Source organism: Poromitra crassiceps, assembly GCF_964638095.1.
Source record: "Poromitra crassiceps genome assembly, chromosome: 20".
Classification (NCBI taxonomy): domain Eukaryota; kingdom Metazoa; phylum Chordata; class Actinopteri; order Beryciformes; family Melamphaidae; genus Poromitra; species Poromitra crassiceps.
In genome coordinates this window covers 8,888,260-8,904,677 of record NC_139637.1, presented here as the reverse complement: position 1 = coordinate 8,904,677, position 16,418 = coordinate 8,888,260, and the positions used below count along the sequence as shown (strand labels likewise).

General features: G+C 45.2%; 1 protein-coding gene across 1 annotated transcript; it reads left to right on the top strand.

Annotated features, from left to right (window-relative positions):
• Positions 1-1,701: 1,701 nt before the first annotated feature.
• On the top strand, positions 1,702-7,023 carry LOC310794841 (28S rRNA (cytosine-C(5))-methyltransferase-like; the record flags this gene model as incomplete). The annotated part of the gene is made up of 5 exons (XM_083656893.1): positions 1,702-2,105; positions 3,543-4,066; positions 4,637-4,847; positions 5,056-5,208; positions 6,828-7,023. 5 exons carry the CDS (start codon positions 1,702-1,704, stop codon positions 7,021-7,023), a joined length of 1,488 nt encoding a protein of 495 aa, XP_083513019.1.
• Positions 7,024-16,418: the final 9,395 nt, after the last annotated feature.

Here is a 16,418-nt window from a genome sequence, read left to right as displayed (position 1 = left end):
AACCTGGTGCATTTGAGAGCAAAATGAAGAGGCTAAATCTGTGAAGAACTACACACATCTCTAATGTGTTGTGACTTTACAAATAATTAGGCCTAAACAATTAATATTAAGTGTATTTACACATTGTGCACAAATTGCATTCATTGTGACAAATTTACAATAGTTAATATCCAGCCAGAATCATTGCAAATGGATGTTCAAAGTAACAGTTAGCAATAGCATTCAGTTAATCAATGCCTAATGACAGCCAGATTCCATGTTAAACTTTAAAACAGAAAAACGGAAAAACGTTTAGCAAAAACTGGTCCATTGGAGTGAATGGAGATGTCAGAACTCTTCTATTATATGGCTCTGCTTGGGACTAAAGCACCTGGGGTTTTTCATCTTATAATAACATAATATAATAATCTTATAACAACTCTCATAATAGTGTAGACCTGAATGAGGATGCAAAGCACACTGGATTAGCAGCACATGCAAGTGATGTTCTCATGTTGTTCCACCAGACGGCGCTCTCGGTTTGTTGTTGGGATATCAGTGGCCTGTCTTCTTCGTGGGTAGAAGGTGACCGGAAGAATCAGAGAGCCGGTGGCGATAGAATAAGTGACATGTGCCTCTAGCAAAGTACAAGTTAACTAAAAGAGATATAACGCTACTCCCTTTGTGCTGTGGTCTCATTTTGAAACTTTACAGAGTCCAGTCATCAATGGTCAAACGTCGCCAAGTCGCAGATGATCACCAGTGTGATGTAATAATGGGCTTTTGTACCTCATGGGTATCCGTAGTTGATGACGCTGTACGTAACACGGAAGCAAACAGAACGTGATACTGTGATGAACTGCATGAGCTGTACTGCACGAGTAGCTACTAAAGTTATGCTGATATAAAGTCGTTGTCAAGCCTCATTAATATTACAACCAGTGTCTTTTGCTAACAGCGACCAGAACAGAGGTATGTTTACTATTTGTTTTACATTCAAATGATCAAACAGAGGATTTCATACCTGGAAAAGATTATTACATATTGAAAGCATTTTGTCTACGACGTATAACAACACCATGCTCTATTTTTGGAGCATGTCATGTTGTCTCACACAAAAATATATGTTTTAGAGATCATTGACAGTATATTTTATTGTACTTACAGTGAAATGCTCTAACCTAGGTCAGGGGTTTTCAAAGTCTGAGACTGTGAGCCTCCCCCCAGACAAGGCTTGGGAAAAGGACCCCCCCCCCTCTCGCTCAATTGCCTATGGGATCATGATTATTTGAGTCCAGACACTCAACAATTGTCACAAGATAGCCTGATATTACTGTTTGACATACATCAGACGACACCAAATACATAGAAAGGCCTGTCTGATGGCATTTATTTGTTCTGACTCTGGGAAAAACTCTCAAATTCCCCAAAACTACTGTATATCTGAACTACGGTATCTCTTTAACCAAATCACACTCATTTAGTCTATTCTATGTGACAACCTTTTAAAAACTAATGTACTATTTTTTCACTTCCATTCACTGAGTCTCGCCTGAAACTACTTGGAGCCCCCCTGGGGAGGCCTGCCTCACACTCACTTTAAAAACCTCTGATCTAGATCAAAAGCGACTGGGTTTAGACTGGTCCAACCTGGGCTGGAATTGTCAGTGAGCGCCTAAGATGGTTTTACACTCTTCTTTTCCAGAGGAGTTGTTTTCAGCCATGGCGCTGTACACGAGAGCCGCCGAGATCCTGGAGAAAGCTGAGCAGAAGCAGGGCGCTCTGAAGACTCTGGTGTACGACAGCGGCTTTGAGAACATCAAGCAGCTGTTCGCCCTGGTGTGCGAGACCCAGAAGTACTCGTCCATCCTGCAGGAAATCATCAGGTCCACCAAGCTGCTCAAACTGAGCCGGCTGAAGATGAGCCTGGCCAAAGTGCTGGTGTACGACCTGCTGCTGGGCCGCGGGCTGAAGTGCGGCGGCGCCTGGAAGGCCGTGATGACGAAGCACCGGTCCAGACTGCAGGCGGAGCTGGCCCGCATCAAGATCAAACACAAGGTCAGCAGGAACCAGGACCTGCTCCCTGCCACCGGCGTCCAGCCACCCGAGGCCGAGCAGCTGCCCAGGTATCAAGGGTATTAGAGTTAAAGGGATAGTTTGGTTTGTTTGAAGTGGGGTCCTATCAGCTAGTTCGATACACTAACTTAATTAGGTACAGTGTTCTGGAGGCTGGGCACATTGTGGAACGAGACCGCGCACTCAGTGCAGCAGCCAAACCAGCCTTTTCTCTGTAAGTACGGGGGGTCAACAACTAAAACGTAATTTAGCCACCTAAAACAACGCCCACCTAAACAAATCGATATCCGTGTACATGCACGCTCTATTTTGACAATTTTCAGCGCTTTACTTTTCCGCAAAACAGCAGTTTCATTCGGCACTGCTTTTTCTCCCAACCGTACAACTACCGTATTCCTCCGCTAAAAGCCTGGATTACTCCGCAGTTATTTGGGGGTATTTTATTTCTCCCGGTTTGTTAGTGAAGAGACAACAAATAGAATACACAAACGAAAATATTAGTGATTTTGATAGCGAGGATGATATGCCATTCACCTTGGTGACAAGAGGATACAATTATGAACCAGAGAGAATACAGAAGATGAACTTTTGCAGAGAGTGAACAGGCAGAAAGAGAGATGCGCCTCCTGCCTAAATGCCGGGGTGCCCTGCAGACCTTTTTCACCATTCCCAGGATAAATTGTGGAAAACGTCCCAGACCAGAGAGGCCAGGTGACTTGTTGTCTCTAAAGTAAGTCAGTGTTTTGTCTCTCTTCTAAGCCTTCCTGTTTTGTAAACCGCGGCTCTGTGCTCTGTGCAGGCTTTAGCGGAGGAATACGGTGGTTGTACGGTTGGGAGAAAAAGCAGTGCCGAATGAAATTGCTGTTTTGCGGAAAAGTAAAGAGCTGAAAATTGTCAAAATAGAACGTGCATGTACACGGATATCGATTTGTTTAGGTGGGCGTTGTTTTAGGTGGCTAAATTACGTTTTAGTTGTTGACCCCCCGTACTTACAGAGAAAAGGCTGGTTTGGGTGCTGCGCTGAGTGCGCGGTCTCGTTCCACAATGCGCCCAGCCTCCAGAACACTGTACCTAATTAAGTTAGTGTATCGAACTAGCTGATAGGACCCCACTTCAAACAAACCGAACTATCCCTTTAACTGAAGCTAAACAAACTGAAAATATATTGTGTTCTTAAGAAACTAACTAAAATAAAAAATATACAGAACATTTCTTTAGTTTTAGTCTTTGACCAATTTGTCAACAGAAGCATGAGGCGGCATTGATGCATAATGTTTATTGAGACTGGGATGTCTACATAACTCTTAGTGAATTTCACAGTGTTGTTGCCCTTGGCAAATAGCCCCACCACCACCCCATTATAAAAAAGAAAAGAAAAAAGCAAACCCACTCTGGAAACTTACTGTAACTAAACTGAATTGAAAACAAAAATTTTAAACAAAATAAAAACTTGATGACGAATACTAAACTCTAAATATCTCTGCCAGGTATGTGCGCGTGAACACCCTGAAGACCACGGTGGACGATGCCGTCGACTACCTGAAGAGGGACGGGTTCTCCTACCTGGGACAGGCCTGGAGGCTGGAGGACCTGAGCCTGAAGAAGAAATCCTTTGTGAGGGATCTGCACCTCTCGGACCTGCTGGTCTTTGCTCCTAAGACGGACTTCCATGACCACTTCTTGTACAAGGCGGGTCACATCATCCTGCAGGACAAAGCCAGCTGCCTCCCTGCCCACCTCCTCGACCCGCCGCCCGGCAGCCACGTCCTCGACGCCTGCGCCGCCCCGGGCAACAAGACCAGCCACCTGGCGGCCATCTTGAAGAACAAGGGGAAGCTGTTTGCCTTTGATTTGGACGCCAAGCGTCTGTCCACCATGTCCACCCTCCTGCTGCGGGCGGGGGTCACGTGTCAGCAGCTGGCCAACCAGGACTTCCTGAAGGTGGATCCCGACAGCCCGCAGTATAAAGACGTGGAGTTTGTCCTGCTGGATCCCTCGTGCAGCGGATCAGGTAGGATTCAGTGTTTGATCTCATAGTTGGTGGTGCTGCTGCAGCGATGAAGCGCGAAGCAGGCGAGACCTCGAGCGCGAAGCAAAGTACGAGGTACAGTAGAAATGAGCGCTGTCAGCTGAGTGGGCGAGCGTGTGCATGTGAACTGCGTGCGCTGGAAATACTGGAAGCGTGCTCTATTTCTAGTATGCTATAACACACCAATAATAATAATAACTAATAATAATAATAATAACTAATAATCTAGTATGCTATAATACACGATCAGTAATACACACGATCAGTAACGCATGATCAGTAACGCCATGTTTTGTTTACAACAGTCCTCCTGGATCAGATTTGTATTGCTTTCGGTCAGCCTGCACCTCATCAGTAACCTGACGCTGCCAGATGGTTTGTGTGTCGTGTGATCGTGATCTCATGATCTCGCGTGAATCCAGCTGCCTCGCAAGGTTTCCTCATCAGTGATTGTGTGCATTTTCCCCTCTCATATCATTTGCTTATGATGTGTGTGTGTGTGTGTGTGTGTGTGTGTGTGTGTGTGTGTGTGTGTGTGTGTGTATTTTGCAGGTATGGTGTGTCTGCGTGACGACGCCTCCTCCACTGACAGGGAGAAGCAGCAAGCTCGTCTGGCCTCCCTGGCCTCCTTCCAGCTGCGCTGCCTGAACCACGGCCTGCGCTTCCCCCGCCTGCAGCGCCTGGTCTACTCCACCTGCTCCGTCCACAGCCAGGAGAACGAGGAGGTCGTCACTGCCTGTCTGCAGCAAAACCCCGGCTTCAGGTAGGTCTACTCCACCTGCTGCGGGCTAAAGAGGTGTCCTGCTGCAGCTGTCTATACTTTAAATTTAAACCATTTTATATTGCAATTACAGCGTTTCCGTTTTTGCAAGTGGACAGTGTTTGGGACTGCACTAACGTGCAGTTTGAAGATCTGGATTATGAACAGTAAATATTGAACCCTCCCCTGGACATCTCTGTCTCCCCCTCAGGCTGGTTCCTCTGCTGGCCCAGTGGCCGGAGCGTGGCCTGCAGCCGCTCAGCCAGTGCCTGCGTGCCAGCACCAGCACCACCCTCACACACGGCTTCTTTGTGGCTCTGCTGGAGAAACACTGTGAAGACCAGGAGCAAGCGCTGCACATCATGTAAATATTGTCCAGTGATTTAAAATTTAAATTATTGTGGAAATCATGATTTTTTTTATCCTGTGCAATCTGTACTCTGAATTTGTACAGTAAAACCTTTAGGGGAAACTGTCTATTCTATTCTAGCCAATTCCACCTAAAAGTCTTACTTTACAAATGCAATAGACTTTTGCATTTTGGACACTTCCCCTGATAATGCAAATTAATTAGAAGTAGTCATTTGTTTTTGATGTGTGATTTCTTCTTCCAGACACCTTTCTGTCATCAAAGAAATCTAGGCAGGAGTGTAATCTATAAAGGAATGTTTTGAATGTATTTTCGCTGATAGACTCCCAGGTTGAGGACCACAAGAACAGTCAAGTTAGTCCGAACTAGGGGTGCCGCAAAATAATCGATTAATCGATTAGTCGTCGACACACTCACTAGTCGGAGTGAAAATTACTAATCGACAATTATTTTACTATTTTATTTTTATTTTTTGCGTCTTTCACCGTCAGTCATCCATGCGCTAGTAGAATTCCCAGGGTCACTGAAGGCAACTGCCCCTCCGCCCCCCTCCCCGCACACGGAGGCAGGAGTTGAGAAGTACACAAAGGAGGAGCAACAATGGCCACGCGACAGAAAACTAGCAAAGTTTGGCAATACTTTGATGAAGAAAGAGACAACAAGGTTGTGTGTCGGCTATGTTCTCTCAAGCTTGCATATAACCACTCTACCACTGCAATGAGGACCCACCTTCAGAACAAGCATCTCGACGTAAACTTGCGTGGAGGAGATGATGCGGATAGTAGCAGGCAGACCAGTATCACAGCTTTTACTGCAGAACCCCGCAGACGATGTGACCCTCGCCGGTCCGAAACGATCACACAACTCCTCGCTGAGATGACTGCCCGCGATATGCTACCACTGTGCTTTGTCGAGGGCGAAGGCTTTCGCAAGTTGATGAACTTTGTCGAGCCCGCATACACCGTGCCGGGGCGCACCTTGATAACATCCAGAGTGGAGGTGAGCCATGGCAAAATGACTGAGTACATTAAACAGCAGTTAGAGGAGGCACAGTGTGTGGCAATAACGTCAGACATCTGGACGTCCATTGCAACAGAAGCATACGTGACAATAACCTGTCATTTCATCAACGAACGTGGACAGCTCTGTAGCTGTGTTCTACAAACCCGCCCCATGGAGGACAGGCATAGCGGTGAAAATCTGGCAGCACACCTGCGAGAAGCAGTCAGTGACTGGAAACTGGAAGAGAAAGTCGTTGCCTGTGTGCACGATAATGCAAATAAATACATGTAATAATTGCATGTTGAATGTTTTGACATAGATTAAATTATGGTCAATTTAGATGGCGTCCTGATTATTATTATTATTAATTTTTTTTATTATTAATTTAAATTAAAAAAAAAAAAAATAATAATAATAATTTTTTTTTTTTTTTTTTTTTTGCTTATAGACTAATCGACTAATCGTCTTCAGAATTTAAGGGTAATCGACAGGAAAACTAATCGATAAAGGCATCCCTAGTCCGAACCATCTAAAACACCTGAACTGAATTCACAAGGTTTCCACACAACAGCATCAACATGTTTGCTTCCCTCCCTCTGCTCTCTTAACAGTGACCCCGGTCCAGAGGAGACACCCTGCCGCCCGTCTGTCTGTGAGGAGAAGCCTGCTGCCTCTCCAGGAGAGGCAGCAGCCAGCGAGGAGGAAATGGAGGCGACGGAGGACAAACCTGAAGTGCACGCCGTCGGTATGCCAGCCAAGAAGAAGAGGAAGAGGAAGAAGAAAAAGAAGGCAGACAAAGCAGAGTGAAACTGGACATTTAAAATGGAGAGACTGCCACCGTGTTGTCTGGAGGGGAATGTCATGCACAGGGCCTATACCTTTCCAATGAAACATCTGGGGAATGGAACTGAAAATAAAGATTTTTTTTTACTCTATAACATTGCCTCTGTCTGTGCCCAGGGTTCCTACGAAAGTATGGAATTTGATTAGACTATTTTCCAGATCTGGAAAAAGGAAGAGTATGGGAAAATATTTGTTTCCAGACTATTGTCTTGACTATCTGACTATACATTTTTCTAAATATTAAAATAATTAATTTATTCAAATATTTGTATTTATTTTTTCAAACAGACAAACTCATGAGACACAAAAATAAAATAAAAGACAAAACAAAACAGCAACATACGTATAACTGATGACCACTACCTCACACAGTTCCCATCACCACCTTATTATAGAAACATAAAAAAGTAGACAGAATATCATTTTACTCTATTGCAGCATATTGAGACTCAAAATTATTTAAAAATGGTTGCCAGACTTTAAAAAACTTTTGCACAGACCCTCGAATTGAGTATTTCAACTTTTCAAGTTTTAGATGAGCCATCACTTCTCCAACCCATTGTTTATGTGTAGGAGGTATAACCTAACCTGAATCTGCCAGATGGGGGCGGCATTGTTCAACAATTCACGATGTCAGGTTGTGAAACAAATGTGAACCAACCTACATCCATCTGGCAGCGTCAGGTTAGGTATAACCAACTTCAGTTTGAAAATTCTGAATTTAGACAAAATCAATTGTTAAGTAATCAATTGTTAATTAAGTTAATGGCCACACTGGGTTAACCCATTGATACCTGATGCAGCATTTGCGTGTATATCCCTCATTTGTGTGTGTATCCCTTTAAGACTGCGAACCACGGTCTTAAAGGGAATGCTGCATCAGGTATCAATGGGTTAATGCTGAACTTCAACACATGAAAACAACAAGGCACAGACAGAGTATTGTAGAGAAAAAAAGGCTTTATTCCATAACATTAACATAACATTTATTCTGTAACATTCTCTGGATATTTCCATCAGTTAAATAAACAATGCGAGAAAAGAGGTCCGTCCACCAGAAGCAGCTTGATCAAGATGTTGACCAATACTTGACCCAATTGATGATTACAAGGATGGCTTCTGATTGGACGAAGGTGTTTACATTCATTAATTACGTTCAATTGTTGCTGTAACCGTATGTTGAAAAAATCTGCCCAACGCCTGACTCCTGTGACATAACATCGTATCGTGACATAACATCGTATCGTGACATACGTGTACATTGAATGTAGGTCAGCTGCTTAACTCGTGTCAAATGAAGATGCAAAATGCGATCTGCCCACAGTGTGAAAACAATTCAACATCACAGTTCAGTCATTTGAAGCATCACTGACCTACAGAAAGGCAAACGCAAACAAAACAATTTGCAGGCTGAAAAAAAAAAACGTTTTATTGCAAAGTGAACCAACAGTCTGTCTGCACCTGGTGTCTCACAAACGAAAACAAGTCAGCAGGAGAAATAAACTATTAATCAGAGGTATTATTTTGTATCGTTCAAGTCATTAGCGTTCATATAGCGTGTCCATAAAGGCCGACTGGTTACATCCTGGAGCACTATTGGGAATGTTTGTCAGGTGATCTCAGGTCTGACATACTAACCATGAAAAGGGGAACAAGGAACATCAAGAGGAACATTTCAGTTTGAACCAAACCAACTGATCATAATATGAAGAGTAGACATCAAATGACACCAACAAATCCTGCACCTGTTGCACTGATTTTGCTGTTGATGATATTCCCGGGCTGTGTCGATTCTAAATATCATTCTAAAGCTAAACAGACTATCCCCTCCTTCAGGAAGTGAAAAGTGAGTGGGATTGTGTCACGATTGGGAGAGCTCCGCCTACCAATCGTCTGGGCACTAATTGTCAAAAATAGTTGTTTGAACGGCGGCTAACAAACCAAACCAAACCGACGGCCCTCTGTCACGTGACCAGAAATGACGCTCCCCCCCCCCCCGCTATTCTCCGTAGTGAAACAAACTGGAGATCACTTGGTAACATGGAGAGAACTTTTTAAATGTTGAAAATAGATTTTCCCCCCGAGCAACGTTACTTTATATGACTCCATTTTATCTGTTTACAAGCACACGACTTCTGCCTACCACCGGCCTTTCTGCACGAAGGGACACTAACCTAACTAATCTAACTAACCTAACCTAAACACTTTGGATTGTTGTTGTTTTACTCTCTAAATGAGTGGTGTGGATATAGACTGAGACCTGAGGCTGGTGTCAGTAACGTGTGCAAGCTGGACGTGTTATTAGGTGAAGTATGCAGTTTGTGCTGAATGATGGAATGAGCTGGAGGCACTTCAGTGTTTGGCGACGCCGTTGGTCTTCTTTGCGTTCTTCCCTCTTAGGGAGTCTCTGTACAGAAGCAGCCTCTCTGTGGTGTGAGGGGGCAGACGGCTCCTCTTGGCCCGGACGATGCATGTGGCCATGGGACAGAGGCGGTCGAAGCCCCCCGAGGTGGCCGGTACGGCCAGCAGCTTCCTGACAATGTTCTGCAGCCGGGGGAAGCGGTTAGCACACCTCCAGAACGGCAAGCTGGAGTTAGCGCACAGCAGCGGCTCCGACAGGTACATGTCCAGCTCAGAGATCTTCTTCTTTTTGGCGGGTGGCTGGAGAAAGTTGAAGATGGAGTCGGACTTGCGCTTGACGTCGTTTTCGCCGTCTCCATCGCCGCCGTCGGTGTCGTCTAAGCCGGCGCCGGAAGCGTCCGCGATCGAGTTGGACTGGCTCTCCTCTTCGTGGTCCTGCTTGCTTTGCGTTCCCTCGCCTGTCGTCTGTTCAGCTGCCTCCACAGTGGGAGAGGCCACGGCGTCCATGTTTTCCACTGTCTCCTCCACCGTCTCCTCCAACATGGAGCGAGCCTGGGACTTTGACAGAGCCATTAGGAACATCTCTCCTTCCTGTTTGGCATCAGGGAATGGCTGGAAAAAGGCAGTCAGGGTTAGAGTTTTGCTTCCAAGGCCAGATACAAACTGTGATTTGTACTTTGACAGATTACATTTAAACTCAAAGAACCATTGTTGCAAAACGACAGAACAATTATTTGTGGATGACGTTCTCTCACTCATAGATCTACCACAGATTGGATGGGGCATTGCTGTTACACTGTGTAACAGAAGGCAGCCATCTTGCCTGGGTCACAGGTATGGACAGAAATGTAGCTTTCAACATCTGAAAATACATTGAATGCTATTTTATTTTTTATCTTCACTGCTGAGACTTTTCCGGGTGTTTGGAAAGCAGTCAAACCATTGTTTTCTTTTCCATTAAATCTATAGGATCAGATGTGGCAAAAGAGCTATTTTGTCTGAGAAACAGAATTTTGTCTGTCATACTAAAGCCATTTTGGGGCCACCATCTCCCATCTCTCTTTGTCACCGTTCAATTGATCTACTTTAGATCAAGGATGACAACGAACTTCATACATCTGTCCAAACTCCATACCTGCAGTTTGATCCTGGGGTCGAGCACGGCGGCGACGATCAGGTCCCTCTGGAGGATCATGGACTGGAAGTGGGTGTGGAGGCCCATGCGCAGGCCCTTGGAGAAGTGGGTGTAGCTGGTGCTGCGGTTCTCCAAGCTCTTATCCAGGCCAACGATGGAGGGGATGATGAAGGAGATGGTCACCCCATTTCCCTGGAGGACCTGCAAGAAGAAATTAAAGCAGTCAGTCAGTTTCTACCAACAATATACTTCACTGGTTACAAATTAAGCACATCTCAAATCTAAATGATCCAACATACAAAAACAAAAAAACAATAAAATAACAAAAAACATGAAAACTGTTAGACTGTCCTTGTCAGGTGTGAAACCGACCAAAAGTAGATCCGCAACCCATTTGGGTATCAATGAGATGTAAAACAGCAACTAACTTGCCTAGGCTGAGCTTTGCCTATGTTGGCACCTCGTAACTCTCTTACCTGGATGGCTTCCTCAAAGGGCTCGAGGAGACCCAGGATGTCGACCACCTGTTCCCGCTTGGCCTGGACCAGCGGCGGGGCACTGGTGGTGTCCTTGGCCTCTATTCGAGCCTGGGCCAGGACGGATGTGATGGCGCTCCAGGCCGTCTCCTGGACCATCCGGCGCATGGAGATCATCATGGAGTTCCAACGGCAACTACTGGAGGGAGGGGACAGAGACAGGCCGCACTCCTTCAACAGCACCTGAGAAAGAAAACGTGTGACGGCCATATAAGTACCATGCGTCTCTAGAGACAGAAATTGTTTTTTTTTATCTCGCTAATCTGTGATTCCCCATTGAAAAAGTATCTGTCAGTTTACTAAAGGAAATGTTCTGGGGACATGATGGGTGTATAATGAAATCATTCAATTAAATAAACTATTCGATTGGAATTTAATCACCCAAAATGCATTTTAATGCCAGGTCCCTTTACACCTTGTATTAAAACACATGGGCTGTAAAAAAAACAACAACACAAGTGTATTTCTCCTACCTCGGTCCAGTAGGCGCTGCTCCTGAAGAAAGCCACCACATTGTGGACCTGGGAGAGCAGGTTCTCCACAACCCTGGAGTTCTTCAGTGCCTCCTTGATCACCAGCTGCAGCATTTTGGCCACACAGCTGGTCCCGGTTCCCATCTGCAGCTCCGAGAAGGGCGACTCCTCCGTTTCGGACAGCTGGTCCGACAGAAAGGCCACCAACTCGTCTCCGTCCGGTTCCCCCCTGTGAGACGAGCACATGATCTTGTAGTCGCAGAACAAGCTGTTGGCCGCCACCGCTTCCTTGGCCTGGTTGGGGAGGACGTAGCCGATGTTGTGCGGGAAAATGCCGTAGCTCAGCAGCACGCCTTCCAGCTTGCGGGCCACGGCGCCGCTCAGGTTCTTGCGGCCGAGGCGACGGAACGCCACGGTGGGATGACGGATCTGCCAGCTGTCGTTGAGGTAGTGGAGCTGCACGGCGACGATGGGCTCCTCCGACGATTGGCCACCTGCCCACAGGTCAAAGGTGACGTGAATGACGCCCTCCCCGCCACTGGCGGTGGCCAGGCAGGCCTTCAGGTCGTGGATAATTTTCAAACTATTCTCAATTTAACTGACGGTCTCAAATTGCGTGTTTTTCCAGTGAAAGTCACCTGAGAGGCAGCATGTCCTCGGCAATCATCCTCAGCGCTGCCTCAGTGAGCTTCCCCTGGATCTCCATCTGGACCGGTGCAATGGCTGGGCTGGAGCTGGAGCTGGAGCTGAGGGGGCGCGAGGAATACTCCTTCCTCGATGGTAAGGTCTGTGGAGGAGGGACCTTCTTCTGCTTGGCTTTCTTCTCCTCCTTCGGCTTTGTCTCTTTCTTGGGGTTGAGCTACAGGACCAGTAAGGAGTAGGAGTTAAAAAGTGAAGAACTATCTTAGCCCTACATATTATGCATACATGCTTGCCAGCTGTGTGTGCCTTGGCAAATAAGCACTTTTCTATGACAGGTTAGGAATCCTGAAGTTAAATTCAATACATTTTAAGGCTTTTTTAAGACCTTTTCAATATATTGTAAGACATCAACGCCAGCAATATTGGTGTAAATCACAAGTTTCATCACAATAGGATATATAGATTCTTTGGACAACAGATATTTGCCGATAGCACAAAGTCTGCCACAATACGATTTCGATTCAATTCAAGGGGCTGCGATCGATATGAGACGATAGCACACAGTATGCCCACTTAACGCAATCAGCATAATAGCTACACAATTTAATACCTCATCAAATAGTGATTAAGACTTTTTAAGGGCCTTAATTTTCCCTAAATTGATCTATCAACTTTAATACTTTTCAAGACCCAGTCATGAATACATACAAACACGTCTGATCTTGTAGCCACACCACATGACTACAGTGAGACACATCAATGGCTTGGGCATCGAGAACAACAAAACACATTGATCATCGAATTGATATAGTGTCATTGAAATGTAATGATTATAGCATTCTAACCGCCACAAGAGGGACGCGGCCACTCGTCAAAGGAGGTGCCGGCTCAGTGTCTAGAACAACGTCACACTTGAAGTCTACCTGCAAGACAACAGACCACACCAACTTGAATGTAGAGACTTCTATTGTGCATGTATGTACTATACAGCATGGCATTAGTATTATGTCATCTGGCTATTAGGCGTGTGCGATGTCAACCAAAGTGCCATCGCGATGGTTCCACAGTGACACAGCACGATGGACGATGGCACCCGTGTTGACGGTGGGGGTGGGCAGACAGCGCGCAACACTCAGCAGAGAGAGGGCAGGTGGAGGGGCTGGTGCTGAAACAACACTCAGCAGAGAGAGGGCAGGTGGAGGGGCTGGTGCTGAAACTGTGACCAGAGCTGAAGCTATTTAGCATATCGCCGCTGTCGTTCCAGGACCTCGAATTTCCAAAACATGAACTTTTCAGGAAGTAAAAAAAATCTGTTTGCTCTTAAACTACTGAACCAAATGTCGTCCAAGTTGGCACATGTCTTAATTATAGTTAGTTTCCCGCTGAATGTGTCATTACTTTATAAATATCTTACCTGGATAAGCTCAAATGATGTTGTTTATATTATCAGTCCGACTTGGAAGCGCTTTCTCACGGCCAGTCAAGCGGGAGAGAGTCGCATACTCATGCACGAGCCCCCAAGCTCCAGGCCGCGGGGGCGCGCGCAGGAGCAGCAGAATTGCCCCTCGCCTCTGATGGCCGAATGGGGGCTTTCACATGGGGTGAGAAATAGTCTGACATAACGTAACGTTAACGTTACTTTATTCTCGTCAGAAAACACTTTGCATGTTAAAACAAGTTTGCAGCCTAGGAATAACTGGAAAACATTTGATTGATATATTAACGTCAGAGGAAGCCAGGATTAGTCAAAACGATATGAGAAATACACAGCGCGTCTGCCGTGTGTCTTTTCCGGGTTTATTGTCCTGCGTGGGGGGGTACACGCGGAGGTAGGGGGGGAATTTCGAGGTTTGACTGACAGATTGAGGGCGAATGGCATTACGAGATTTACTCACAAGCTCGTTTTAATGCTTTTCCATTGGTTGCATTTGTTAAAAACCACACAGAGACGTGAAGGGTGACCAATGGCATTGATTCATGCGAAAAAAGGCACATTCGAGGTCCTGGAACGACAGCGACGATATGTTGGATATTTTTTAAATCAACGATGGTCCGATGTAGAAGGCTCGGAGGTGGATGGGGGTCGGCCCATCGACCATGGTCGACGCCATCGTGCCAACCCTACCGTCTATGGTGCGCATGTTATTAATGCTGTATGTTGTTAGAAGGCCTGGGGCTGTGAATCTTCACTGGCCTCACGATTCGATTCGATTACGATTCAGAGGGCTACGATTCGATTCGATTACGATTATCGATGCATCTTAAATCGCTGCATCACTTCTTTCCGCAATACATGATTTATTTTTTCTCACTTTCTTTTTTCTCACTGTGTGGCTACTTTTAAAATAAAAGTGCATTTGGAATTGCATTGTATTATGATCCATAATTAAAATAAACAACTGCATGTACTTCAATTATGTTTTATTTGATTATTAAAAAAAATAAAATAATAACAATAATAATTTAATAATCGATTTTTGACATTTGTGAATCGATGCAGAATCGTGCACGTCCGCATCGCGATGCATCTTATAATCGATTATTTTTGACAGCCCTATGGGTCGCATAACATCAGGACCATTTAGGTCAGTTGTCCATCACAGAAAATGCATTCAAATACTTTCCTGTGATTGCCCAAACATTATGGCACTCATCGCATTGTCCTCTGTGCCAAATACCACCCATGTGTTACCAAACAGGCTAAAACAATGCATACAAAGTATTTGCAATTACTATGCGCCCCAGTTCAGATTTTTAGACACGTGCTAATCTCAATGATCTCCGAGTATCGTACCTCTCCGTGCTCAAACTGCTGGATGTCGACGGTGACGCTGTCAAGATCTTCATTGAATAAACCCAGCTCGGCTTTACGTCTGATGGTCGCGTTCCAATGGTTCTTAATAGCATTGTCCGTCCTGCCAGAGGGATTGAAAATTAGCATTGACACCTCAGCATCGTTACTTATTTAAAAACATTAATTAACTTATTAATTATTATACTCGTTACTTATTTTGCTGTAAACATTGGTTTACAGCGATCTGATGCATGTTTATGTCGAGTCAACGGGATTAGATATATACACATATATACACACACACACACACACACATATATATATATATATATATATACTGTATTACAGTACATCATCTTCTTTCTGATGGACCATCCACCTTGTCAAACATCAAGACTAATGTCAACAAATCAACCACTGCTATGTGCCCCACCTTCCAGGGAGAAGCCTGGCGATCTCGGCCCACCGGTTTCCCAAAATGCTTTGGGCTTTGTAGACGATGAGGTCTTCCTCGTTGCTCCAGTTTGACTTTTTGACAAGCGGGTCAAGGTGGTTGTTCCAGCGCTCACGACACTGTTTCCCCTGCCGCCCCTTCAGGTTCTTAGCTACCACAGCCCAGTTTTTGGTGCCATGCTGGGCAACAAGTTCAACCACCTAAACAGAGAAAACAAATATGGACACAAACGGAAGGGGTGGATACGATTGATTTCATCATTTTCCAAAGCAGAGTAATTAGGGGTTCAAGCCCTGAAGGGGCTGAAACCCTATTGTTTTTCACCCGGTTTATTATTATTATTATTATTCCCGTTCTTGTTCATCTGCCCCAACGCAAATTCCCGTGAGTTGGTAAATGGTAGAGACCTCACATTTGGCCCAATGACAGATATTGTTGGCTGGTAGGTGCTCAAAAAAGATTTTTCGAATCGGCCTGAAGGTGGCGCTATAATCGAAGGTTTTACGTTAAAGGCCATAACTTCCACGCCGTTGGTCCGATTTTCAAACTTTTTTTCCCCAGATGTTCAGGTGGACCTGCTCTACAAATTTGCAATAAGGACCCTCAATGTCCGCCTGGAAAGTTTTTGAGATATTTGGAAAAGTTTGGAAAACACCTTTTTGACATCTCCTCCTAGACCGTTGGACCGATTTGCACCACCATCGCCAGGACGCATCTATGGAGCAAGCTCTACAAACTGCCTTTTTGAAACCTTTGAAATCTCCTTTCGTTTTGGAGATATTAATCGTTAAAGTTGTGAGAGGGCGTGGCCTCACAGCTAAATTGTCATAACTTCATGACCGATTAAGGAATCTTCACGAAACTTGCAGGAGGTCTTCGGAGACCATCCTAGACCATGTGTGTCAAATTTTGTGCAATTCGACCAAAAGGGGGCGCCATAAACGCCAGAAATGGGCGTGGCTTA